We start from the raw sequence: 27184 nt of genomic DNA, 5'->3' as shown, positions 1-27184 counted from the left end.
AGCAATGGTTCATTATCAACCATTATTCCTCATCTTACTTCATTCAGGCTGAAACAGCCTTACATCCTTTGCACAATGATGTCTCTGCTTCTTTGATTTTGCAGAATTACTGAAATGAAAAACGGCTCCTTTTCCAGCCAAGCATGACTTATGGAACAACCTGAAGGGACGGTTTTCTGCTTAAAAAAAAGGGAAATTATCCCAGCATGTTTGTTTTTCTCTGCATCTACAGTCTAATATTTTTAGTGCTGATGCTTTTCTGTAATCAAGTCTTTTATTTTCAGTTTTTTAGCTGGAAGGAAACGGACTTGAATTAATCTTGGATGCTGGTGAAAAAATCTCTGGTGAAATGAAGCGCTTTTCCGCTTCAGAATGCAGTCTGACCAAGGATTCTTTTTTCTGGAATTTTTGCCCTTTTTAGGTGGTGGTGGTGGGGTCATTTAGAAAATAAAAATTCCCCATTCGTGCAACTGCTGTTGTTATTGCGGCAGCTCAAACACTTTGTGATGGACTGCAGGATAAAAACGAGCCCCTGAATCCAAATCTCACCAGCAGGATTGAGCGTTTTATCATCTGAAGGTGTTTTCTGAGATGATCTGTCCTGAAACATTCCTCATGGCCAAACACACAAGGACAAAAGCATCCATAAAGTCCAGCTACGCTTTCAAAACCTATGTTGACTTATGATGAACAGCTGCTCACTGCATGAAACCATCAGCAGGATCCTCACAGAATCATAGACGGTGGTTGCAGTCGCTGCGGTGCTCTGAGGCTGTTTGGGGTCTTTAAAGTCCCACCCGAACATCTTTGATTAGTTTTTTTGATATTTACAAAAATACTTGTTAATCGTTTGAATAATAATTTTCCTTTTTACACACTCAATATGGTCATTTTTGAATCTTTTCAAGGTTGTGTGTCCATATTCTTGTAGCAGAGACAGAGAGAGAGAGAGAGAAGCTCTGCATGGAGAGGAGCCAGTCGAGGTGGCTCAGGCATCTGGTTCAGATCCCTCCCTGTGGAGGTGTTTCCTGCATGTCCCACTAGGCAGATTCCCTGGGGAACACCCAGGACACGCTGCAGAGACTATGTCTCCTGGCTGGGAACATCTTGGGGTCCCCCCCAAAGGAGCTTGAGGAGAGAGGGGGGAAGTCTGGGCATCTTTGCTTAGACTGGTCCCCTCGTGACCCGGTCGTGGATAAGCAGATCGACGGATGGAAATCAGCTCACTAAAGGCCGTGTGGATTTAGATCAGTGCTTTTTCTTTAAAGTTTATTTTCTATGACCAGGAGTCCTGGAAGATTAAAGCAAAGTGTTGGATAAAACCAGAAGAACTCTCCAACATTCGACTGCCTTTCTTCATAAAGCCACTCCGTCAGATGAAACCTCTCAACAGTGATGTCATACTCACAGCCCATCTGAATCTGAGCAGCATGTGGGAAGCTGGTGCTTCTCCTGAGTCCCAAGAATTCTCAGCATCTGTCAAAAACTCCCGATTTCTGCTGGACAAAAAAAAAAAAAATCAGCTGAGGATTACAGATGGTCAGGATTTTGGATATGAAGAGAGATTTAAAGTAGGACTGGGCAATAGGGCCAAAAAAGATAAATCATCATTCTTTTCTTCCTCCCTTTACTTGCTTTAACAAAAATGACAAATAACAAAATATATTTCACTTTTATTTGAACATCACCTTTGGAAGATGGCCTGAATACAAAGTGCACCTAAATACAAGCTGTAAAAATGTTTGTGAACTATTGCACGTGTGTTTGGTGAGCTGCAGCTGGCTTGAGCGTTTCGCACAGAGAAACACGTCGACGGAGCCTCTGCTTCAGGTGTTGAAATTCGCCGTCCTCCCGCTTTTCATAGCAGCAGCCTTCAAACAGATATTCCAGCGTGCGGTTTGCCATAGAGAATAGCGTGAAACAAAGGCCCAAGAAACCAGAGAGCTGGAAAAAATAAAATACAGATTTTCCCCAAAAACAAATCTTCTTAAACAACAAATTTAAATTAATCGATCAAATCGATGTATCTAATTTAGAGTTAAAAATGGCATTGTGCACCACTAGGGCGTTGTTTGGACTGGCGTCTCCACTGTCAAGTCATTACAAAAACCTTGAGGGTACTTTTGTCTGAAAATATCAAACTGACTGTTTCACTTTTTCTAGATTTGAAGGGAAAAGGCAGTTCATATTTCTGCCTGTAGGGGGTGCCTTTGGGCTTTATTGCTGGCTGAACAGAGGACATGAACATGCAGCTGGATGGCTCAGTTGGCTGGGTGAAGGGCTTCAGAGAGCTAAAATATCCAGTGTGGGTCCTAAGGCAAGACCCTTGGTGCTGCTGCCTGAGTCTCCCACAGGAAGGGCATCTCTCGGCCAAACCACCTTAAGTCAGTGAAAGCTGATTCACCGAGGTGACCCTGTCAGGGCTGAACATCACAACATTTTGAACGGGAATTTGCGTAAAAACAGAACTTCCTGTGTGCACACTAAGACAAACATACAAAGTAAGAACCAACAGTTGATGTTTATCTACACGTGGATGTTATTGGCACTTCTTTACAGTGTTTTAGGAGGATATGAACGGCTGTGTGGACATTATCTGTGTGACTTCTCCAGTTTCTTAAGGTTGTGCTAATCATCATTTATCAATGGAACATATGACAGTTCATTTTTGATGCAGCTCACATTTTCACAGAGCAGCTCTTGGGATCAAATAAAAACAAACAAACATTGATTTTATGTCTTCAGCTCAGAGAGCCCGAGTGCCTTATTAGCATCGGCTCCAGTGAGGAAAGCGGCAGCTTCCATAAGCGTTTCCCAGACACGCTGCTCTGCAGATGTTCAGCATCCTGGCGGCTGCCGGCAAACTTCCTGGCAGGGGCAGAAGAATTCTGCTGTCAGAGGCTCCGTCTTTTTCTTTCACTGTCAAACTTACTAGAAGTCCCATCTCTGCTGTCCTTTTCCTTGTTCCTCAGTCTGTTCAAGTGTCGCCCCGTGTTCTCCTCCCTCGCTTGCTTGAGTGTCTCTCTCCTTCTTCCTGTCTCTGATGATCTCCAGCAGCCTCTGAAACTTCTGGTTCAGCTCCTCCATCCCTCCTGCTGCCTTGCCGTTGTCCTTCTCGCCGTCGCTCTCCAGCGAGCTCAGAGATTCCGCCCTTGAGTCGCGGCCCTCAAACTCATAGGTCTGCAGCGAGTCATAGGGAGGCTGCGACATGTCAAAGGTGACTCGATCCAGACGGATGTTGAGGAGCTCCTCCATCCCGAGAGGCTGTGGGACAGCGGTCTCTGCCGTCCCAGGTTGTGCCTCCGCTGGTAAGCCGTTGTTCTCAGTAGACGTGCCGGCGGGAGGCGACGGCGAGCTCCTGTCTCTGCTCTGGAGTCTACCGAGGCTGAGGAGCTGCACCCCTGCAGAGTACAGGGCGCTGCCGTTCATGCAGGTCTCCATGCTGCTGGGGTTCAGAGAGCCCACGATGCTGTACGAGTCTCCTTTCAGGTAGCAGGGGGCGTTGGCAGAGCTGATCTGACTGCTGTTTGAGAAACTCTGCTCTGAGATGGAGGGAATGGAGCAATCGGTATCAACGTCGTCCGCTGTGCAGCTGGTGGCTCCAGTGCTGATCTGAGCGGGGGGCGAACCGGGCTGGGCCTCCTGTGGGCTTGATGAGAAGCTGGTGTGACTCTGGCAGGAGGACTCGTGGGTCAGATCGGCCGAGGCGCCGGCTGCTGTCGCTTCTGCTCCTGCTGCTGCTTTCATCTGTGCAGAGGAGGAGGAAGAGAACACGGCGTGGAGTTAAACTGCTGAGCAGAAACACAGTCAGACAGACAGAAGATACTCAGCAGAAATGAGCTCATTGGGTTCTGATAATTATTCCTTCACTTCACAGTAATTAAGGGAAAGAAATCATAATCCAGTCATTGTCTTCATTTAAATGTTGCTCTAAAAGCCTCCATCCGTTCTCCACGGCCGTGAACTTGACATTTGTAGCCTTCAGCAGCCGTCCTCGTTTAGTTTCCACCGTTTTTATCTTTTTTGCTTCTTTTATTTGTTCTTTAAGAGCACTTCAGTTTTGCTTCATAACGTCTGGAAATATTACCATAACATGAGGAGGATCTACATCCATCCAGACTGAATCACTAAAGATCAAAATCGTGTTTTTAACGTGTTCTTGTTTCCTTAGTCCTGCCGCTCTGCAGTAGCTATGTCCTAAAAAATAATACATGATTTTTAGACTTTGGCTTAAAACGGCATAATCGTATTTTAAAGACCAGTGGGAACGCTTTGACAACAGATTAAACGATAATCGGAGAGAAACTTTGACACATCTGTGCAGTTTGAGAACGTTTGAGTTCATGCAGGTTTAGGATTATCTGAGGTGAGACGTTCACTGGTATAACAGGTTAAAGTACATTTAGTAAACATACTAATGTTGATGGAGAGGTGCACTCAGCTAGATATAATAACTGTCCGTCATCATCAGCAGGAGAGGTTTTATTATCAGGTCTCCATGGAGATTTAAAAACCTTTATGTGACTGATGGTGAAGATGTTCTAAAAAGATTATTTATTTTTTGATGAATATAAAAATGAAGAATACTCATCCTAGAAACAAAATTACCTGCTACTAAATTATGTTAAGAAAATAAGTCTTGATAAATAAGGTTAATATTTTAAAAAATATATATATTTTGCAAGAAAAAAAGCAAATTTTTCTTTGAAAATATTTTTAAAACTGATCAAGTTTTGATTAATAAATTAGGGATTCTTCTATAAAAAACGATTTTTACTTTGAAAATATTGTACTTTTTAAAGGAAAATAGATTAACGGATCAGATGAATCCATACTGCGGTTCCTGAGTGAAGATGGATTTGAATAAATCCATTTTTGATAAACTCATCCCTGCAGGTTGCAGATATTTGATATTGACTGAGCTCCTGACAGACGTGGGACTGCGGGGCTGATGGAGAACGTCTGCTGCAGCCGTCATGGCCAAACCAGACACATAGATAAAACACTAATCTCTTTTTACAGGTTTCATCAACAGGAGCTTCTGACCTTGGCTTGGTTTCCGTTTGGGCCAGCTGTGTTAGCTCCACTGCTTTCATTACTGCCTGCGACTCTGCTCTTTGCCAAATGTTCTGCCTGAACGCCACGCAGGCCCGCCTCGGCAGGGCGGTGCAGAGGCTCAGAGGTGCTCTGGTTGGGGGTGAAAAGGGAATTGCCTAAATGGCCGCCTGCAACCCCTTGAGTCAGTCGGTTCAACTGGAAGCCCGCCTCCAGCGGCCCAGCTGGATAATCTCGGAGAACAGGCAGCGCGTGCATGCCGTAGCAGAGGCGTCCGTACAGGGGAGCGGAGCCGGGCCGCTGCTGAGGGCCCAGGCCGGAGCGGGGGTGAAGGCTCCAGCTGAACCTCCTGGCTCTGGGCGCATTTTGTTGAGTATACCATCTGTGACAAAGAGATAAACGTCAGCGAAACACGCACACGGCCACAACCACTTTGCCATCTTTGGGACAGCTCACATGTTGCTGCTGTTGTGCGTGTGCTGCATCCGGTGCATGCTTTGCAGGGCTGTAATGTCAAAGGCTGCGGTGTCGGCCTCCCCTCCCCCTTCATCATCGTAAGATATGATGTTTTCCCTGACATCATCCTCCTCAAAGGGTGAGTGGGAGTCTCGTTTCTGATGGCGCAATGACAGCGAGAGTGCACACACCACTGGGGGGCAGAACACAGGCACAAGAACACATGTTCTTCAGATGTTGCTGAAACAACTGACACAACTGCTCAGCGTCGTTCAGAAGACAAAACCTTATTTTTAGCATGTCAGAGACTTCGGAGAAACGACCAAACCTACCCAGCAGGGTGGTGACGCAGGCCATCATGGCCAGCAATGTGACCAAACTAAATATGAGAGACGGGGAGGCAGACGGCACAGGCAGACAGACCATGTGTCTCTCCCATCTCCTGTCCCTCTGTCTGCCCCGATCCTCAGTCTGCATGCCCCCTTGCAGACATGGACAAATGGTCACAGTGACAGTGCCAGTGTTGGTCAGACCCGAGGCCCCGTCACGCAGAACCACAGGCACGTAAAGGGTGAGCAAAGAAGAGGAGAATCCAGGGAGGGGCTCCAAGGCCGACTGGAGCACCAGGCTGGCTGTCACACCTGATAAAGTGACACAAAGGCACACAAATCAAGCAGGCTGCACAAGCTTGGAGCAGTTTCAGTGTTGGAATTTCTGCACAAAAGGAAAAAACAAATACCTCCAGTTTCCCTGACGGTGAGGTTTAGAGCAGAACTGGACACAGGAGGAATGCTGAAGTGGATGGGGGCGTCCTGCCCTCCCTGGTCCCGGTCAACGGCCCGCAGAACCTGAACTACCTGTTCAAGCAAATCAATTTGCTCTAAATCATTGAAAACTATGGAGGTGAGGGTAAAGATATGTGACATTCCCTTCTTATATCAAACTAATAACAATAAAATAAAAACAATAAATAAAGAAATCTTTATATCTTTATATTTTAACTCCATTTTCTAAAATGATTTAACATAAATGTCTTTGCATTGTTAAGAAAGCTTGTTGACAATATTAGCGTGTTAAAATAAACATACATTAAACCAATCATGGTTTTATTTTTATAAACATGGATAGCAAAGCAGTTTTATGAACCAATGCCAAAATACCTGCATATTTCAGTATATGCAGGTATACCTGCATATTGCGGTATATATATATTTAAACCCGAATCTGCTTAACAGTATAGAACAAAATATAGCTTTTAGTAAAAACACAAAATATTCCTACTAGAAAATAATTTGCTAAAGTAATTGGGTGCAAGGAGTTCACACAGAAGAAGTTAACACCAGAGCTTTAGCTCCAGTGTTGACATTCTGTCGACTTCAACAACTCTTCAACCGTTTATGCAACTGATATAACTCTGCGTTGATATGCAACACTTTACATTAGTGATGGCTGATGCGATCAGTCAATCTCAAATCCGGTTTTCTCAGCATCAGAACCCACTGATTCATGTTGATGGCACAGACAGTTGAAGGGTCACGGTAGGTCAAAGTGCGTGTCTTATTTAGGTGTCGTCTGCAACATCTCTGGTTGTAAAGGGTTAAACTAACCTACATCACGCTAATCTAAATTGCAGTTACCATCATTTGATCTTAACATCGTCCTAAAGAGCAATCTTTGAAAGTTTTAGACTAACTTCTACTTTTGTCTTAAAAAAAGCAGAAAAACATTTGGTTCGGAATCGTGAGATTGTGCAGCAGTGGTTTTGTTTCAGGAAGTTTATAAAAGTTTCAGAGTCATCTTAAGCAGAGCTACATAAAATGTTTAAGAGCAGACATTTTTCTTCTCTCTTCCCTACTTATTTGGGGTTTTCTAAAAAGAGAGTGTGAACTTTTGCTTCATAGTAACACGCATGCGGTTGTGATAAAGCAAACAGTGCTTCATGAATGAGGCGTCAAACAAAATAATCTTCAGATTCACAAAGTGGACAAACTGAGTTTCTATTTGCTTTTTTTAAAGACAGAGTACACCTCAATGAAGATCAAAATCTGAATATTTTTGAACAGGGCCATTTTTCGAGCACAGGCCTAAACTACCAGTGAATCCAACTAAAAAAAGAAGCACCACAGACCTGACCAGGGGAACTGGAGTCACATACAGATGTTGTGTATTGTCTGTCCAACTCTGGCGCATTGTCGTTCTGGTCTAGTGTCTCTATGGCAACCACAACCCTTGATACAAGGTTTGGATTGTCTGAAAGCAGCACAAAATTTAAAGTCATCATGAAAGATCTCTTCACTTTGACTCCACTTTGGACAGAAGGGCTGCCATACCCCCCTGTGTGGCAACCACTGTGATGTTATGCCACTGCTCCTGCTCCCTATCCAGCTCCATCACTGTGCTGATGAGACCGGTGTCAGAGGCAATGCGGAACAGGGCCTCAGGGTCTGACCCAGGATCAATGGAGTATCTAAAACACAGAAATAGGCACAAAGTAGCAGAAAGTAAAGGACTGAGGTAGCAAGCTGGTACTAAAAAAAAAAGAAAGAGTTGATGGCATAACTGTCACCTGACGTTTGTGCTTTGTCCTGTGTCTGGGTCAATGGCATACACCCGACCAACAGAGCAGACAGGGGGGCAATTCTCAGACACATCGAGATGGTAATACGCCTGCGAGAATTTAGGTGGCTCGTCAGCATTCAACACCATCACCCGCACTGTTGCCTGGTCCTTAAAGGGTCCTTTCCTTATGAAGCGAGCATCCACCACAGGGTTCGTAACTTCCACTGAGAAAGTGTACGAGCTGCGGGTTTCATAATCTAGAAGCTGTTGGATAAAGAATGAGGCAGTCATCAATTCAGTTCATTTCCAGCAGCTGGAAAACAATCAAGAGGCTGAGTACCTACAAAGACGAGAAAGGTTAAAAGGCCTATATAAAGCAAAATATGTTTTTTTTTTTAAATCACCCAAAAACTGCTCTGTTCACGCATTTCTGAGAATTCTTCTAAAACCCTGCCCTCTAAACACCAGCCCCTCCCAATCCACAAAAGCGAATGGGTCCTCACATTGTGAGAAAGATTCTGCGGTCTCAGCACCGCCCCCAGGCTAACACGCACACCTACTTTCTCCATGTAGCTAGCTGATTTCTTAACCTTAACTAGTAGCTTTCTTAACCATGCTTCTTTTTTTCTAAAAGCTAGTCTTTACTTTTAGACTTTCCCAAGCTACCAATAGGATAGCTGATGATGACAAAAGGTTTAGCATTTAACGAACAAAACTGAAAAGCTTGTGTTCTGCAGCTCATCAAGTGCTCAGATTTTAAAGAACCCTGCACTATAGCAATATTACTATGCTACACCTGTCATACTGTGTTTTCATTGACTTTATTTGTAGATGCAACATCAACACTGAGAAGCAATTTGTCTTCATGAAAGCCTGCCATAAAACCCTTAAAGCTGCTGTCTTTCAGATGTACTTGCACAACTGATGCCTCCCTTTCAAATCCAAGTGATTCAGAGGGCGGTGTTAAGTGGGTTAATGAATACAGAAGCATTTTCTTCTAAAAGGGTCAGTCAAAAAGGCGACATTGAAAAACGAGTGAACAATTTGACAATGTTGGAAAAAAAGACCCTGAAAAAGATTTCTTTAAAAAAAAAGTTAAAAAAGTGTAAAATCCTTCAGATAACCTGCAGAACTGTTGCTCACCACAGCTTTCAAAGACTTTAAGAAAGCTTGGCTGCTTGGAAGCCAAAGTAAACCAGGAATGGCTTATGAGTGTTCCAGAGTACTGTACATGCTGATTTTTGAGCATGCAGTGTAATTCATAATTAACTCAAGCTTCTATTCTCACTTGCATTTCCTCTTAAATTAACTTGGATTATTCCTTTGGGATTTCTTTTTATCCTGGCTTTGGTACAGTTTTTGGGGAGCTGAGAAACCAAAGAAGTTCTTTGTTCAGTCCTAATGAAATATTTCAGAGTACAATCATTATGTTTTAATGTCAAACATTGTCAGAAGCCTTTATAGCAAAGAGAAAGGTTTTCTCTGGTTTCTTTAATCCTGACCAACCCAGTTCAGTAGATTATATTGATGCATTAGCATTCATTCATTTTCTACCGCTCATCAACTTCCCCCTGTGTCTGTACCTCCAGCTGATCTCACCTTGTTCAGCACAATGACGGCCTCTTTGTCTCTTCCGGTTACGTTGAACGTCTCTGCTTCCTCTGCGTCCAGGATTGCGAACTCCAGCTGTGCGTTTTCTCCCAGGTCAGGATCGGTGGCAGTGAGACGGCCCACTTCCACACCTGGTGCCGCCAGCTCCGACACAGAGAACGTCCACGCACCTACCAGCAGGAGCACAATGAACGGCAGCGCTGAAAGGATGCTGTTCGGCTTCGTTCTGGATCGAAACAAAGCTGCTGTTATCATAATGCATGCAGCTGCTTTCCCTCAGAAATGTAATGATCGACTTTAGAGCATTGTTCAGACGGTTTTTATATCTAAAGTACAAAAAGGGAAAAATGAGACTACTAGATTTGTGACCTGTATCAACAATCAAAGATGTATATTTTTAAGCACTTTTAAAGTAAAAAAGAGTCTGAAATCTAATATAAAGTGCATAAAATGTAATGTTTATGATAATATTTCTTTCAGTGTCCATATGTGGCTGTGATTAACCAAAATGGTTTGTCTTTATTCCATTTGGTTTGCTGTGTTTTCCAGAACTGAAAAACTGCAGTAGACCAAAACCAAACTGAACGTGATCCTGACTTGTGCAGAGCAGATCCCAACACTTGCAGTAGCGACATGAAAAGGGGGTTATTATTTCAACATAATCAATCACATCACGAACATACACTAAAAAGAAAAAATGTTGGGTATTACAGACCTGTTAGTTTGGTTTTAAACTTTGGTCTTCAAAACAGTAATAATGTAAACCCTAACAAACTACAGTACAGACCAAATGTTTGGACACACTTTCTCATTCAAATGAATGGGAAGGTGTGTCCAAACTTTTGGTCAGTACTGTAAATTATATCACTTATAGAAAAAAATCCACCAAACTGGGATGACATTATAGTAAATTATAGTAAACATTATTGTTCTTTGGACTCCTTTGCTCATTTCTGAGCTGATGTGGTCTGATGTCTCTGACATGAACAAAAAAAATTGTTTTCAGTGTTTAAGCGTAAAATTGTTGGTTTTGCACGTATTTTAGAGTTTCAATTGTATTTAATAAATCATTTTTTGAACACACAAAATTTTTACAGTTTGACGCTCAAAACAGTGAGTGTTGCAGTTGGGATAATGGCACAAAAATCCCTCCTTAGTACGACGCAGCTGGTACTTCTGCATTTTAAGTGTTAAGTAGATCCTGCTGTTAAAACATAGCTGGAGAAAACTGCTGGAACAAGATGGGCAGCCCTTTTTCATCACGTTGTCATCACATCACACAGTTGCCGCGCATCCAAAATGCATTTTAAGACTGCGCTACCCACACCATTCATGGTAATTCCAGTATACCAAGCTTTTCCATGTTAGAAAAGTTCTTTGTTGCAAAGTTAGAAGGATAAATGCGCCGTGACAGACAGTTGTTTCTGTTCCATGGCACTGCAGCTGCTCTGTGTGACGATTGTTGCTCCTACACTGGGAGTGATTTAGATTAAACTGCGTCTGATACTTCATTTAAGCAAATATTAATATAAACAATTATTGAACAACTGTTGCAGCTGTAGTTGTGTCATCGCTTTAGGCAGAAAAAAAAACTATGAATGCAGAAAATGAGGCAGTTCTAGCTGAGGTCTGCATCTAGAAATGGTTTTCTGCACACCTTGATTATTAAAAGGAGTTATTTACCGCTTCCTTTTTAACCTCAATAAACAGCTTGGCCTTTTCTTCATTCTATAATCAGTTTGAGCACACAGTTGCAGCTTACTGGATGTTTTCTAGTATGGCTGGGTGTTTGTTACCAATCATTTCCAGAATCGATTCCATTAGATTCAGCAGAGCCTGGATTTTTCTATACTTTCTATTTGATTTAACTCAATTTTGAATTGACACAGTTTACACATTTAGACATATTTTTATTGAAATACATTAATAATCTATATGTGTTTTGAAAAAAATCATATTAACCTGATAGAGTTCACATACTGTAAAATGTATTGGTGAAATAATAAGCCAATAAGAATAACACCATACAGTTGCATGGTTTCTCAAAAGGAAAAGCTCCAACAAAAAAGTGCAGATCTTTAACATTGTAAAGGCTCTAAATCAGGGATGCTCATGACGTCGATCGCAATCGACCAGTCGATCTTCAAAGACATGAGGGTAGATCGCAGGCCAGCAAAAATAAAAAACCCAAAAAATAAAAGAGTATTTCTAAAAAATCCGTCAGCGAATCAAAATTCTCACAGAGAAATATAAGATTGATTGACATGCAGAACGGCCAATCGGACATCCTCTGATACATACGTCACTGTTTAAATACACTGAGTGTATTCTGTCATCAGAAAGTCGCTACTGGCCCGCGGCACGTCAAGTCCCCAGCAGAAGACTACTCCGGACGACTGGAGGGTTTCGCCCTGTGAGTCTCCTCCTGCTCCATAGTCCCCCCCCCTTTCCATTGCACGCGCTCCTCACGGAGCCAGCAGGCTTAAAAGCCGTGCTCCCCCCATTGCACGGTTTACAGGAGAGCATGACATACGATAGTCGCTGCTTTCTGTTTTTGTAATAAAACGCCTCATCTGTTAATACAAAAGTTTCATTGTGTAATCTTACTGTGTAGCTTTTTAATTATCAGTACATAAACAATGTAATGTATTAATTGTTCATAATACTATGTTTATTAAACAGTATTTTTGTCTCAAAATACCATACATATATACACACACAGACATATATTTATGTGTGTCTATATATATGCATGCACGCACGCATGCAGAAAATTAAGCTTAAAACTATATTTCTGTTTTTTTGATTCATTGTGAATCAGGAGCACATGAAAACATGCTGCTGTAAAAAACTTGTAGCAGTGACATAAAAAATATGCTCCCTGCTCTGCTCCATTCTGATGCATCGTAGAGGGGAGATGGTAAACAGACGGAGGATGGAAAATGGGGAATGGGCTTACTTACGCCAACAGAACCCCCCAACAACTCATATGGAACTACTGCTGCTCTGCAGAAACTATCCTAGAAAACGACACATGTTAATTGATTTCTGGTAAAAAAAACGCATAATTATAAATAAAAGACCAGTGGAAATGTTTTGAAAATAGATCAAAAGATGATTGCAGCGGAACATCGACAAAATCATCTTAATCTTGTCTAAATGCCTAAGTGTACTTAATAAGAGTCATACGGTGGCTGATAAACTATTTGTATTAAAAGCATTCGGACAAATGAACCTGGTCAAGTGTCCTAAAATTGTTTTATAATTACTGTGTTTCTGTGGCGATAACATGGCTCTCAGGAATGAACAATACATACAAAGATGCATCGTCTGAACCATAAATATTTTCATCGTTTCTCCCAGTGAAAATGTCTAAAGAAAACTGTGGGATGAGTGAATGTGTACTGCTCGTATTGTTTTCGCTTGGATTACAGACAGTCCAGTGTTTGGACATGAAAGAGCACCCAGTGAAGTGTGGCAGGTCATGCCATAGACATCCCAGGAGGAGTTAGGCGGGATACGACCCTGCACAGCAAAATCCAGAGAAACTAGGATGGATTCAAGCTCCTTCCTGAACAAGAGTCAGGTTTAGGGTGTAATCAGACTGGGAAAACCGTTGCTGTTCCTGACCCAGTCTGCTTAATTTGGTTCGAATTGAGCTCTGAACTTTGCGTTTGGTCTGTATTCGGACTGCCGTCAATCAGCCTTTCCTGATTCGAACCAAAGGTACTAAACAAAACCATGTGACTAAAGATCTCTTCACTCATTGGTCAGGAATTACGATGGCGGAGCAAAGCAACTAGTGACAGAAATTATGGAAGTCCTGTGCTTTGCAGTCCTTCTCGGGGTAGTTCATATTTTGCTGATGATTTTAAACGCCTCTATCAACACTTTTTACTGCTGCTTTGGTCTGGCAGAGTCATGCTGGGCGGTTACTGGCAAGTAGACGTCTAAGAAGGTATACTGATACGTGTTTATGACATATAGACTGTCAGGAAAACGGTGAGAAGCAATGTGTGTCACGTTAAAAGTTGTTTAACCTTTTTTTGTCTTTGATTATGTCACAATCGTTGCTTTACATTTGTCTGCGGTTCATCTGTTGCTCATGTGACCACCGGCTATGGTGGCTGTTTTGGTCCAGTTGTTCCGCTCCGAGGACGGATTGTGAGGAATCTCAGAGCGAACTGAAGCTCAGTCCGATTGGAAACGTACCGAGACCACCTCCAAAGTAGGGCTGGGCGAAAATCTCCGATTTTCTTTTTTTAATTCGATTTCCGACCCCCCCCCCCCTCTTAACATATCCTAGTTGTGCTATCTTAGATGACCCCACCCTTACACTGACGTGTTCTCCCTACCATGACAAAGGTGGATAAAGGTGGAAAGATTTCATGTAATCCATGGACACCAGTGAAGTTCACAAATCATTGAAGAAAAAAGGTTCAGCGCACTGTCTAGTGGGTTCTAGATGACCCAACTCCCAATGTTAAACTTCCTAGGATAGTACAAGGGTTACGGAAAGCAATAAGTACAAACTGCAGACAACTTAAAACAATTTTTGCTCTTATTTAATCAAACGCAAGACAAATGTAACCCCATTTCTCGGCTGAATAATAAATAAATGAACACACTCTTGGATTCAAAGTCCCAGCTGTGTAGCCTAGACTAAAAGGAGACAAACATTCACCTTGAGAGTAGCACCATTTTCTAAAGGATTAACAATACAGCTCATATCTGGGGTCTAAGGTTTAAATGAAATTAATAAACCCCGTCTTCTCCACGGTACATAAGGACACCATGTCTTTGACTAAATGCAAAGCGACCGCTTCGGTGATTGTTCTCCACCGTGCCCCTTTCCTAGGGATTGGTACCAAGCGGTTAACCGCACCCCCTGCTGGTTCATCACCGCGGTGATCAAAAATCCCACACCGTCAGAGCTCTATAATTCGCCCGTAACAAAAAATTCAAATTAATTCATTCAATCGATTTTTCGCCCAGGCCTACTCCAAAGATGGATCTGAGAGCAATTCCTGGTCCCGGACCAGGGTCCGCTTGGGTGTATTCAGACAAAGAAATGTGTTCCGAATTATCGAGGGAAATGAACTCTGGTTCACTTTAGCTGAACCAAATATCGTATGGAACAATATGGAACAATATCGTATGTCAGTGTAAAAGCTGTGCGTATGACAATAAAAGGATTCTGATTCTGATTCTGAAATATGTACAGTCTGAATAAACCCTTAAAAACACAGGCCTTGTTCTCAAAGAGCATACTAAATAAACCCTTTGCAAAAACTGTGGCTATCTTGTCAAACTGAAAATAAAGAGCAGCACTGAAGGACCCAGACAGGAAGATAAAGTCAGAATGTAGTAGATAACCACAATGCTCCTTTGAAATATTCAAAATTGCTTTTATAAACACTGCATTACACAATATATCAACATATGGAGAGGGGGCTGAAAAAATATGGATGAATGGAAGGAAGCAGACTGTCGAGAAGAAAAAGTAGGAAAGCCAAGGGAAAGAGGACAGAGTAGAGGTTGTATAAAAAGAAATGCTGGGTATGTCTGAAAGACACATTCTGCAGTGATTTTACTGTCTATTGAAGCAGAAAGCAGTGAACTATAATATGAAATATTAATAGTATGAAACAGGAAAAAGCCTGGATAAGAAAAAGAGGACATGATCTTTCACTCTTCTACATCAAGATGCAGTCCATTTGAAGTGTAGAGACCACCAGGGAATGCATATATGAATGTCAACGCTGTTGCTTTTTGCAAAAAGGTAGTGTTGTTTAAATTGATGTTAGGAACAAAGATTAGAGCTTCTGTTCAAAAAAAGAGGAAAGACGGACTGACAGCATGTATATCTACTTAAAAGCGTATGTCTTGAGTTTAACTTGTCAAGCCAGGAGAGTCCAATGGAGACAAAAAATGTCCGACTGTTGTCACAAAAGCCCTTACAAGACATTTCATCATTTTCATCTTCAGTCGCTCTTACACACATCCTGCAGCAACACAAATCAAAATCAAGGCAACAGAGGTCTTTAAAGTGGAGCTTACTCCTTCGGAAGTGAGGGGGGTTGTCGTTGACGTCACTCAGCTTCACGGTGACTGTGGTGGTTCCAGACAAGCCTCCCACATGTCCTCCCATGTCTTTGGCCTGAAGGACCACTAGATATTCTTCCTGGGTCTCTCTGTCCATATCAGGTACGGCGGTGCGCAGGATGCCTGGTGGAGAGGATGGCAGAAGACAGTGATGCAGTGTCTCCCATCATTTTAAGTCAAAGAAATACAACGTTTTTTTAAGCTAGGATACTTGAAAACATGTGACCCCAGGCTGCAACTGTTCTCAACTGATTACATTTAAATGTCCAAGCTTCTCCCAGTGTTGCATCCAGGAAGAGCAAATGGCAGAAGAGGGAAAAAAAGTTGACAATGCAGGGCTGCAGCCGTTAGCACAGCCTAGACTGAAACCCAGATGGCACTTTTCTGTGTGGAGTTTGCATGTTCTCCATGTGCATGTGTGGGTTTTTATCCAGCTTGGCTCTAAATTGCTTCTTGGGTGTGAATGGTAAACTTTCCAGCAACCCTGTGACCCCCAAATGGAACAAAGCGAGTTTAGAGAAAAGATGGACCGGGTTGACAAAGGTAAAAAATGTCTTCTTCTAGAGAGACATTCTATGAAATAACTGTAAATGTTTTAAGAGACTCAGACCTGTCTGAGGGTCCACAGAGAAGTATTCCTGACCCTGCGTGATCCCATACACCAGCCGAGCTGAGTTTCCATATGTTGGATCATCTGCGTCTAAGGCTGTGACCTGGATAATGGACGTTCCTGTAAAACATAACAGAGCCTAGATTGCTTTTACTAAAATACCTCATATATCTAATAAAGTTTACATTTGAAATGTATTTGCGCAGCAAAAGTGAATGTTGGTTATTTTAGTAAAGCTCTGAAAGCAAATCAAATACTTCTTCATCTTTTGGGCCGAAGGCTAACTAATGAACATGTCCACCACATGAATTCTAAGCAAATGTTTTATCATATCCGACATCTGCACAATAAGACATATTTTAATGCAAAGCGTATCCTCAGTGACTGCAGCAATACAGCCATTTACCTTGCATACTAATAGAATAAAAGCATTGTGCTCGTTTTTCTAAATAAATGGAGACATCTGTTCTGCTCTTTTTATTTATTTTTGTAGAATCCGATTGTTTTTCTTTGCGTTTCCTTTCTAATTATGAATGAAGTAAACTAAACTATTAGCATAAATGAACATATTCAATCTCATACACAGCTCAGTCTAAATGCAATCTCTATTTTGGATATTTAGGTTTTGATTTAATAGCTAACATTCCCTGGATTATCTCCTTTGGGTGACAGAACCAGAGCACCCAGCTGTCAAATAAAGTAACTAGATGTAATAAAGTAAACAGATGTAGATCAGTGGATGGAGCAGCACTCTGCTGGTCAGTTTGTTGACGGATTAACAGTCAACAAATGTGAATTTTTCTTCACAGGAATCTTGTTCATGTGACAAACACTGCGATTGAGCTCTTCATCATGGACAGCAGCACTGTCAGTTTACAGACTTCAACTGATCCAAGTATCCCTTTTATGCCGTCTGAGCACTCTACCTATGTTGGCCATCTCTGGAACCACGGCAACGTAAGGTTCATGGGGGAAGACAGGTGGGTTGTCATTGATGTCCTGGACTCGAATGATGAACTCCGAGGAGGGCTCCAGGGCTCGGCCGCTCTTGCGGTCGGTAGCTGTTGCAATGAGACGATACTGGTCCTTCTCCTCTCTGTCCAGAGACTTGGTGACGTGGATGTTTCCCGTGTTGCTGTCAATAACAAACACAGATCCCACACCTTCTCCTTCCAGCGTGTACTTTGTGTTTCCATCTCCTCTGTCCATATCTGTGTGCAGCTGGAAAATCACACGCAGAGAGAGTGAACGGCTGAAACACCTTCAGGCAACACAACTGTGAGCCGTGGGATGCAGATGCAGGTATCACTCATTAGCACTCTTTTATTTGTCTGGCAAGTGCTGCCAACCTGGCTGTGTGAAATGGATAAATTTAGTGAAGTTGGGATGCGCTTAGTGAGTCTGAGAGGAAAGGCACCAGGTGTGGAGGATACATATGGGACCAGGAAGGGTACTGATGCATGCAGCTAATTAACTCACTGGACCAAAAATGCCATTTGGGGTTTGTTGAGGGCAAATCCACATCAGTGTGGACAGCAGCACTGCAAATGTCACGTATGTATATTCACAGATGCATTCTGTTAATGCTGGCAGTACCCATCTGTAAATCTTTTAGTCTCTTCATCCATCTGCCCCTTCCATGCCCTTCTTGTGTTTTTGTCTGCCTGCCTCTGCCTTTTAACTACCTCTTTTCCCTCGTCTTGTCCCCTCTTCTTTTGATCAAGTAACCTCAGCCACACAGACTGCCCATCTGCTCGCATCTATTTACATTTTCCCCAAACTCTTGGCTTTCTCTGGTTTCGTCTTTCAGGGTAGAGAAAATCAGTGTAAGCTAACGAGGTAAAAGGCCAAATGCACAGAAATAGAAAGTGAAAGTGATTACTCAGCCTTTATCACACCGACCCCTCTGACTGGGAATCCTCACATCTCTGTCCTTTAGGCACATCTGCACATGTCCAGAACCCACAAAGCTTACTCACGAATGCTGCTGTGGACCTCAGATACTCATAAGAACTAAAGCTTTGACTTAAAATGCAGCTGCAGCATTTTCTGTTATTAGACATGACAGGCTTTTTCAAATGATCTTTGAAAAACATGAAAGCCGTAAATAAGGCGTGCACTGACTGGGGTGCAGTCCAATCCTCACAGGCACTTTTTACATGTTCATGTGCATGAATGCATCGCAAAAAAACAGATTTTTACTCCTGTTAGTCTGCACAGCATGCATGCACAACAGAAAATAGGGTCCATTGTGTGCATGCTGTGTATACATCAGATTTATGAGTCATTGAATCTCAGAACTGCAAATCACACAAACGACAAGAAAGATGATTTATTTGTTCACCCCTACACCCACACCCCCCCCCCCCCCCCCCCATTGCTCAAACTACCTTTGATTTTGATCCTACTCTTCTTCTTGAGAGACAGATTTGCTGGAGTCAATGCATTTCTCCCTCCTCTTCTCCTCACCCTCCTCCCTCGGCTCCCACTTTCTTCCCAGACCACCCCTCCTCACTGTCTAATTGCTGGCTGAGTCCTGCTGTGCTCCAGTCAGCATGGGAAAACAGTCTCCCTGTGGGGGAGAAATTTATCCATCCTACCCAAACAAAGTGAGAAAAGAAGTAAACTGTCTGTGTGGACCTTTTTGTGAGGTTTATTTCCTTCTCTGTAATCTCAATTTCCCCCTCTTCTCACTGGTGCAGTACATCCACCCCCGGGTTCAGACCACTGCTGCTAAAATTCCTGCCTCTTTCGCACAGACCGAGGCGACTGATTTCAACTGTTGATAGCGCAGCTCAGATGTTCAGGTTTGACTTGATCTTCTATTTATTTTTGGTTAACAAAGTGAGCTGCCTTTGAAGAGAAAAGCCTGTATTCTGAAGCCTCTTCATAGTATTTTTTTTTTTTACTGCATGAATTTCAAAACCAAGACTGCATCTGAAAAAAGAGTGGGACTACTGATCGCTTTCACACCCCTTCCCGACTCCATCAATAACATCCAAAGAGGAACATTAAACATTTATGATGTGTGTACTGCACTGCTAAGACTCCAATCTACACTGTCACTATAAAGTACAGTGTTTGCTACACAGTATCTGGCAGCTTTCTCTGTCTGCGGGCGCTGTAACCAGCAGCAGCTGCATTAGTGACTGAAATGCTACAAGAAAAGCTCCTGGGAGTGAATGGTTCAGGTGTGCTGTGGGCTGAATCATCTCAGACACTTCTAATGATGCAACCTGACGGCAGACGAAGACTGCTGGTGTGCTGGCTTTACAAAGCTCAAGAGTGTGTCACAACAAGTGAGTGCTGCTGCACGAATGCTAAAATGACACTGGTGCCACATAAGCTCTGAAAATTTAGATCCAGTTTGAGCAGAGTTCAAAATGTAGTGGGCTGTTTGCCCATTTTCCACTTTAATCTGAACAGTTAATTTGAAAAAAGACCAGTTTGAATAAAATGTTCAAGAATGGATTGCTACAACCAAAATATTTAGTTAATTTGATTAACTGACACATGACGCTTATATATAATAATACGGTCTTTTTATTTTAAAGAATTGAGAAATCTTAAATGTTGTGTTTAAGAGCAAAGGGAAGACCTGGACAGGAATACTTATCTATCTAGAACGTGTAATGTCAATTTAATCATAGAATAACTTCAAAAAAGGCCATCTCCACACTGATCAGGGGTAATGAAGCTTGCAAATGACATTAGAATGACTCACACGGGGAAAAAATGATTGACATACTGCAGGAGAGAAGCCAATGAATTCAGCATGGAAACATGCAGGAACCATTGATTTTTTGAGCAAGTACCCAAAGGCCACCTGTGATATTTTAAATTGAGTATGTGGGCTTCACCTCCAACACGGTATTCATGCTTTGTAAACAGTCTAAACATAGAGTAAATGATCACTTAGTCAATCAACTGCCTCAATTACCACCAAAGTCTAAGTGACTGACATCAGATAATACCTGACCCCAAGAAGCTAATAAACACTGAGGTGCTGTTGCTGTGGAAACATCGGTAGGGAATGTGAGAGCACCTTCTGTTGATGAAGCTACCACATCAAAGACCTTAGATGCTGAAAGACACAAGCTAAACTTGGGGGACATTTTTATTTTTGATAACACTGAAGTAAAAGCAGAAATTGATCAGCCTATAATGCACTGCATCACCTGATTTTTTAAACCAATGATGGCCTCAAAAAAACCTCGTGAACTGAAAAGTCTTAAAAAGTCAGACACTAAAAGAAATGCCCAAATTGCACATTATAACAGAAAGATGCTAACGTCCTCTAGAACAGCTGCATTGTCACTTCCTGACGTTCCAGAATAGAATGTAAAATCTTTCAAGACCCACTCCATTCCAAAGATAAATTGTGCTTTTGGTATTTTTAACATGTTTTGTGGCATTTATTTATGTTGGAGGACATGTATAAAATACTCAGAAATTGCATTTCTGAGTTATTTGTAAATCAGCAGCATGAAAAAATGCTGTTTATAAAAAGGGCTTAATGGTGACGTAGGACATACTTTGGGCGGACCACAAGCTCTTCGCTGCCGCTCTGCAGAAACTGCATCCTAGAAAATGACATGTTTCTTCTACATTTTGGCTAAAAACTGCATAATCACAATAAAAAGACCACTGGGAACACTTTGACAATAGATCAAAAGATGATCGGAGTGGGACTTCAAATAAATGAGCATAAGAATTTCCACATAGTAATGCTGTTATGTATTTATTTTCCACAAGTTTTTAATTTTAACTCTTTAAAAGAGTTCCAAAGTTAAAGTTATGCCACTATTGTTGCTTTCATTGACAAACATCGATATCCTTTGAGATGAATGTGATGGTAGCAAAACAAAAGAAAAAGGTGAGAATTTGTTTTAAATGAGTAACGCCATTAGAGAGGATTTTTAAAAGATCATGACAGACAATTAAAGGTGAAAAAACAGAAATGTGCTTCAAAAGGGCAGTCCAGGCCTCCATCTTTATACATCGCAACAATGCCGACATCTCAGGTGACAGCCCTTAACACCAAGTCCCCTAACACCATGTCAGCTGTACTAAGCTAAAACACTGAAGACATTACCACTGCACGTCTGACATGCACATGCATGAAGCCCCTCCCCTTGTGATTGAACAGAAAAAGCAGCAAACTACAAGTTTCAGGATCATTAATCATCTTTATATCACGCTGTTAATTAAACAGCTTGTTGTCTTTGTTGCATCATATTTTCGCTTGATTAAAGTACTAATGTTTCTAGCTTGATCAAATAACTTCTGAGAAGAATTTATGCTAAATGATTTAATTTAATTTGATGTTGTCTTCAAACTGTACTTTGATGCATTCATGTCTCTACGAATTCATCTAGTCTGAATTACTGCAGCTGCTTAAAAACCTTTTTCTCTGCTGCTAAAAGATGCCCGCAAGACACTTTAATGCCTGTCATCATAATGTCCTGCCTTTGCAGATTTCTAACAACGCTGTACTTCAGACTGAGTAAATCTAGACAGCATCTGTCATAACTTGATGGCTGTAGCGTGTCCTTCGGAGTCTTCAACGCACCTGAAGAAGATGTTTTCCACAAAACATAATTTCTGGGTCCAAGTTATTTGAGAGTGTTTTTAAATTAAACGTGCCCCTGTTAAAGAGTGATGGAACTGAAACAGGACATTTAGATTTGCTCCCAGTCTCATCAGCAGAAATGACAGCATTGCTGATGCACCAATGTTTCCATCCTGGCCAAGCATAGCTAAAAACTTCACAAGGTAATGTCTCTTTTATGCTTAGATTGAATTGAACTTTTTTTTTCTAGTTTTGTACGAGACAAAACATCTGTTTGAAAAAACAACAATTCAATTTTCTGACTCCCACACAGGGGAACAGTGTGTTAGCTTTAATTAGATTACTATTTGCATGGTTATATTTCCTCTGCAAAAATATGCCAGTAAAATGTTTTCTGCCTTCAGGATATAATTTCATAACATTAAATGCAAGTGTTTCACAAGTGAATACTGATTGGCTGAAACAACAGCTTACCCGTCCAATGAGCACAGGTTCAGGCCCTCTGTATTCCTCGATTACAAAGAACTGGTTCCACAGCCAGCTCCTGCGGCGGCGGCGGCGAGGCTCCTCCTTTAACATGTGAGGCTCTGGTTGTCTATGTTCGGACTCCCTGACCCATTTAGTAGCCCCATGGTTGCTTCCAGGCTGCCTGTCGCCAACACTGTAGTCCATATTTTCCACAGGCTGGACAGTGCTTGCCTTTTCTGACCTTGACGCTAAAATATGATTATTGATAACAGTTTTAGCCACTGTGTTAGCAAAACTGCTCCTTTTCTTCCTGTTAAAAGTGGGTTCAGGACTTCTGAATATTTTGGATGACACTTCAGGATGTCCAAATTTGTATGTTTCCTTTATTGTTTTGTTTTTGGTGTAATTCCGTTCATAATCCACATCTGACAGCGCTTCTCTACCGCTTTCTGGATCCTCAAAATGACTGCCCAGTTTATCGCTTTTCTCAAGCAGGATGTTTATGGACTCTAGATGAGGCAGGCCTTGTTGCTTTTTGCTTGATATTACTTGCAAGTCCTCATCTTCTTCTGAAAGGCCAGCGGCGTCGGAAATGCCACTTCTTTCCCCTTGACAGAATAAAAGAAAGAGAAGCACAACATGTGCTGCCATTGCGAATGTTCACCAAGCAGGGACGTCTCAGGGAATGGCTGTGGAATTGCTGATAAGATGCAGGCTTTTATGAGGGTTCACTTCTGCAGCTCCTCCTTTAGTTTTTCCATTCCTCTCTTTAAAGCATGTCTTCATTTCCCACACAGTTTTCACATATTACCATGCAGTGCACATGATGCACTGGATCACCTAAGAGAAGACATAATTAGTGTGATCTTGGCTGCATTCATTAAAAAGGGTAACAAGTGCTTCAAGACGCTGAAGTGAGAAAACGCAAAAGGAGTTGGCATGTTACTCATTATCTAACAAACACGAGGATATTTCAAGATACATTTCTACATGAATGTTTCTCTGCTGTTTGCTGAACAGCTTTGTTTGCTCATCTGAGCTCTCTGCCAGCTGCTGTAAAAATAGCTGCGAGTTGTACCCAGAACCTCTGAACATAACGCTGCAATAACAAGGCACCTGAAAAAAAGTTACACAGCACAAAGCCGCTTGCTCCTCGTGGTCTTGCTCACACTTTCAGAGGTGTGCGGTCTTTAAAAAAATTCAATTATCTTAAAGCCCGAAGGCCTGCCCATGAGGCGCAGCTCAGGTGCTTTAATGCTCATCGTCACACGCATCACCCGGACAGCAGGTGATTGATGTCGTCCGGGAAGATGGTCCCCATGTACTTAAAAGCCCAGTGGATAAAGAGGTTCCCTTTAAGAGATTAATTAGGCTCATAAATAATATAATCAATGACGTGTCCTCATTTCCCAAAAGTTTAATGATCTGTGTTCATCAGTATTTGAGCCAGATCTCATGCCATTGATCTGTTGAGCTTAATGCAGGAAGAAGCGTCAACAGCTGAACGCGACCGAAACTGTGATTGCAGTTTTTCCCCCCGTCTGTGTCCCCCCCCACACCCCCACGCATCCATCACTCTGTGCCGCTATTTGCTGCAATGAATGGACTGCTTTTGACATCTGTTTTCACCTTTACGCACACATGGAGACATGCATTATCATCTCCAAGGAGCAACAGTGCATGACTCACACACACATAAACACATACACACACACATATACACGTATACATAGATATATATATATATATATATATATACATACACACATTTACACTCACATACACACACAGCGAGGAATGATGAGGTTTTTCAAGCACATTTATTAAAGTTTTCATGAAAGCATTTCTTTTCTGGACACTGGACTGTTCAAATCTGTGCATTATTCTCTTTTTATGCACATTTTTAGTGATATGACCATAAAACAAATGATTGAGAGCAATGCACAACAAAAAAAACTAAAGTCTTCTGGTCTGCGTTTATAAATGTCTAGATAAGTCCTGTATTTTCAGACTATAAGTCGCAGCAGCCAAGAAACCCATAATAAAGAAGAATAAAATATATCTAGGTCACACTAGAGTAGAATTTGCATTTTTGGAAGAAAAGTGCAACGCTTCTGAACAACTCTGCCATGGCCAGCGTAATGCTACGTTCACACCAAACGCGATTCGCACGTCAAATTCGCATCTGCTGCCTTTTTTTCGATGCATGTTTTATTCACTGCTTGATGCAGAACCTACTGTTAAAAATGTTTACCCTAGTGTCAACTTGCATGTATTGACTGTATGTCTCATTTCCAAGGCACAGAAGACACGGATGATGTTGAGAGACCAGATTCTGCCATTACTCCTTATGCTTATGGACTTCATTTTGAAGAGCTTTATAGATTCATAGGATCATTCAGAGACTTTTTAATTGAGGTTTGTCTTTTACTGCAGGCTCTGTGTCTAAATGACGGCACTTTCATCTCTCTGTGACTCAGTCCGACAACTTCCTGTTCCGCAATAGTCCGACGAGGGAAAAAATAAAAACAAGGAAAATAATGTCTCGATGTAAAAAAGAAAAATATAATAAAGTTCAAGAGGAGAACGGTCAAAGTCCTACATGTTGTTCCTGATCAGATTGAGCGGCGTTTCTTCTTCTGCGTTGCTGATACACACGCCTACAGTGCCATCTAGCGGTTGGTGGTGGGAGACAACCGCCAAAGAGCGGTTTTTGATCACAAATAAATAACAAATATTTAAGCCTATATTCATCACACCTGAGTTGCTCCTCAGTAAAAGTGGTACGGTGGCCAAACTAGGCAAAATAAATGCGACTTATATTCCGAAAAATATGGTATGCGCTTCATTTAGAGGCACAGATTTGGCGAAAAGAAATGCAGCAACCTTAAATGAGCCTTACATTTTTACTGTACTTTTAGGCTGATATTCTCATTAAGTGAGAAAAGCAAATGTGGTAATAAGGCAGTGGATTTTCTCTCCAGACACTGACCCAACGTAACACAAACTAAATCAGAGCGCTTCATCACAAGGAAGATGAACTAATTATCACATTTTTGCATTTCTGGTTTTTTTCCTAAAGGCCTCCCGTTTTGAGTTCTTTTTGTTTTATTATGTACACCAATTACACAAGTCATCCATATGTAACGCCTCATGATCTGCATCTGTTCGCTGGCATCACAAAAATATGAAAACATAAGAATGGGCTGCTCCAAAATAATTCATCTTCCCTAGTCCTTGTGCGTTATCATAGACAGGGCTCACAGCTTAAATTTCCTCCTGCCAGCTTTGCTCCAAAGCCTACGTTGTGAGCAGTACATGTCATTCACTGTTGTTTGAAGTCTTTACAGAGTGAGCGTGCATCAGTTTTGTGTGTGCGTCTGTGTGTGGCTAATGTAAGGCAGGGATGGAGGATGAAAGCGTTAGGGCGATTTGCTGTTGCTGGCTCAGAATAGGATGACGAGTGGTGACATAGCTCCAAATTGCAAATCGCTGTTTCAGTCTCACTTCACTCTGCCGTGAGTCGCCTCACTGCAACCGGGCTATTTCGTTTCTATTAAAAATAGCCTGTGCATGTCAGGCTTTTTACATAGGGAAAAATGGGAAGAAGGGTAGATGGAAGCGTAGATGGAGCAAATGGGGGTAAGGTGGCCAGCTTTGACTCTTTTAACTGGCTGGGACGTGGAGAGGTTCTGCTCCATTTGCACTTGTTTTTTTTCCGCCTCTGCCATTTCTCCTAATGCTTACAGACCTTTCATGCCCCCCTACTCCCCCCTGCTCCAAGCTCACAGGGACGTCTCTCAAGTCAGGAGACTTGGTGAGGAGAGCCCTACTGTACTCAGCACATCAGTCACCTCATTACTGTTAGGGTCTGACACTGAGACAGCTCAAGTGAGCCACTGTAAACGCACAGTGGTGAGCAAGTGTTCCCATAAAATAGATAAATAAAAAACCCTCGTGATGGGTAGTGGGTGTGTAAACACAGACGGACCCCTCGGATCTGTCTGCGGACTCCCCCATGTCTCGCTGGACCCCTTATTTAGCACCGAGGCACTCTGCGAACAGCCGACCTCGTCTCGTTAGAGCAAAAACACGAAACAGCAGACCTACTTGATGCATGTTAATGTGATTAAACACACTTGGGCTAACTATTATAATGAAGAACAGAATACCGCGGGGAGCCACAAACGGTCTGTCATCAAGAAGGAGGGATTATGAACCCGGCACGCGGCAGGTGAGCCTAACGGTCGAGCGCGTGCCCACACACTGACATACAGATTCGTTTTTTTTTTAAATAATTAATTAGGGTTTTTTTTCTTTTCTTTTAAGAACCGAATATCAAAAATACTTATCTAAAAAATACACACTTTGCTTTAGCCTCATCATTAAAAAAATGTCGCGAGTAATAATGCAGTTATGCTAATTAGCAAACAAATTTAAACTGTCCGAAATATAAAAAATGTTTTAAAAAATGACCACGACGGCAGGGAACTTATCCGCAGGAGGAAGTTAACGGCGCGGCGTTCCGGAGCAGAGCTTACCGTGTTGACCGGCGAAAGTGAGCCTCCGTGGTTTAACGGAGCCGTGATGCGACCAGCGTGGGAAGGGACTGCCGGGGTTCGCGCGAGCGGAGCCCGGTCTCCCCCTTCTCAGCCCTCCCCTCCCTGCCTGCCTGCCCGCGTGCGTCCACCTCCTCCTTCTCCCTCTCCATTAGTTTGTGAAAGACTTTCCCCTAAAAGCCTCTTCTT

General features: G+C 42.2%; 1 protein-coding gene across 2 annotated transcripts; it reads right to left on the bottom strand.

The window, feature by feature from the left end:
- Positions 1-1661: 1661 nt before the first annotated feature.
- LOC101170833 (cadherin-24) lies at positions 1662-27184 on the bottom strand. Of its 2 annotated transcripts, XM_011474457.3 has the most exons (14): positions 26978-27184; positions 22443-23276; positions 17323-17617; positions 16397-16516; positions 15742-15909; positions 9670-9851; positions 8078-8334; positions 7842-7978; positions 7640-7761; positions 6251-6368; positions 5844-6152; positions 5512-5704; positions 5047-5437; positions 1662-3747 (listed from the first exon to the last, which is right to left on the bottom strand). In XM_011474457.3, exons 2-14 carry the CDS (start codon positions 23085-23087, stop codon positions 2932-2934), a joined length of 3753 nt encoding a protein of 1250 aa, XP_011472759.1. In that variant the 5' UTR covers positions 23088-23276; positions 26978-27184; the 3' UTR covers positions 1662-2931. The 2 variants fall into 2 exon arrangements, with proteins under 2 accessions (XP_011472759.1, XP_020558326.1); XM_020702667.2 differs by lacking the exon at positions 22443-23276 and having other exon boundaries at positions 26978-27154.

This window comes from Oryzias latipes, chromosome 4 (assembly GCF_002234675.1).
Source record: "Oryzias latipes chromosome 4, ASM223467v1".
Classification (NCBI taxonomy): Eukaryota; Metazoa; Chordata; class Actinopteri; order Beloniformes; family Adrianichthyidae; genus Oryzias; species Oryzias latipes.
This window is presented reverse-complemented; position numbering and strand designations above follow the sequence as displayed.